A 1,040-nucleotide genomic window follows, 5' to 3' on the forward strand; every position below is an offset into this window, starting at 1 on the left:
ATTATTATTTATCTCTGAAAAGTCAAAATTCATCCCTTTAAGGAAAAGCATACGATTGATTAAACAACAAAGTCATAAAAACCACACAACTTTATTTGTTACATTTCCTAGAAATATAAAAACAGTTTGGAAATCAAACATTTATTATACTGGTGGTTTAACTGAGAGCCTTGTGATACGTACTTTTTTCATTTGTTTAGAAATATTTTTGTGGTTCTGAAAAGAACCGTTTTTTTTCGTCGAAAATTAAAATGCGATGAATAGTAGAGAGTAGATTGATGTAACTAACGATGAGGAAGAAACATAAAAACCAAACAATGCTGGTATACCGGTATTGTCGTCGCCTCGTAGTCTCATAGATAAAACATAGGTTATAAAAAAAACTTAACCGCCAAAACCGTAAAGTGTACGCCCTTGACGCTTCAAAGCGTAAACGACATCCATGGCGGTGACGGTTTTACGTTTTGCGTGTTCGGTGTAGGTGACGGCATCACGAATGACGTTTTCGAGGAATACCTTCAGGACACCTCTGGTTTCTTCGTAAATGAGACCGGAGATACGTTTCACTCCTCCACGACGTGCCAATCTTCTGATCGCGGGCTTCGTGATGCCCTGGATGTTATCACGTAAAACTTTACGATGACGTTTTGCTCCACCTTTTCCCAATCCCTTTCCACCTTTGCCACGACCGGTCATTTTGAATGATTATTGATTCAAATTAAGCTTTGTTTCACAAAAGAAAACGACACAGATTTGACTGCTTCGTCGAAAACAACTACCTGCTCGCCAGATTAGTCAACTCATTTTATAGTTTAGTTTCGCTCCGCCTCTTAAGTTACTTTTTTGACCAATCAGATAACGCATAGTGTCACCCTAGTTAATAAAATACGGCGAAAAATTTTGTTGCAGGGTCATATGAACCGTCGCCGTTGTTAGTGACGTACGTAGGTGTTTATGTGTGTGTATGTGTAGTTGAGGGATAAAGAAGTAGTCAAAAAAATGGCCCGTACCAAACAAACTGCTCGTAAATCGACCGGTGG

The 1,040-nt window shown here is 38.8% G+C and overlaps 1 protein-coding gene across 1 annotated transcript; it reads right to left on the reverse strand.

Annotated features, from left to right (window-relative positions):
- Window positions 1–214: 214 nt before the first annotated feature.
- LOC135267611 (histone H4) lies at window positions 215–775 on the reverse strand. Its single transcript, XM_064359657.1, has one exon. The coding sequence runs from the start codon at window positions 694–696 to the stop codon at window positions 385–387; it is 312 nt and encodes a 103-aa protein (XP_064215727.1). The 5' UTR covers window positions 697–775; the 3' UTR covers window positions 215–384.
- Between the last annotated feature and the right edge of the window lie 265 nt (window positions 776–1,040).

This window comes from Tribolium castaneum, unplaced genomic scaffold (genome assembly GCF_031307605.1).
Source record: "Tribolium castaneum strain GA2 unplaced genomic scaffold, icTriCast1.1 ptg000060l, whole genome shotgun sequence".
Classification (NCBI taxonomy): Eukaryota; Metazoa; Arthropoda; class Insecta; order Coleoptera; family Tenebrionidae; genus Tribolium; species Tribolium castaneum.

Excerpts from the sequence above, each read along its gene's own strand:
- LOC135267611 (XM_064359657.1), bottom strand. The coding sequence starts at position 696 with ATGACCGGTCGTGGCAAAGGTGGAAAGGGATTGGGAAAAGGTGGAGCA.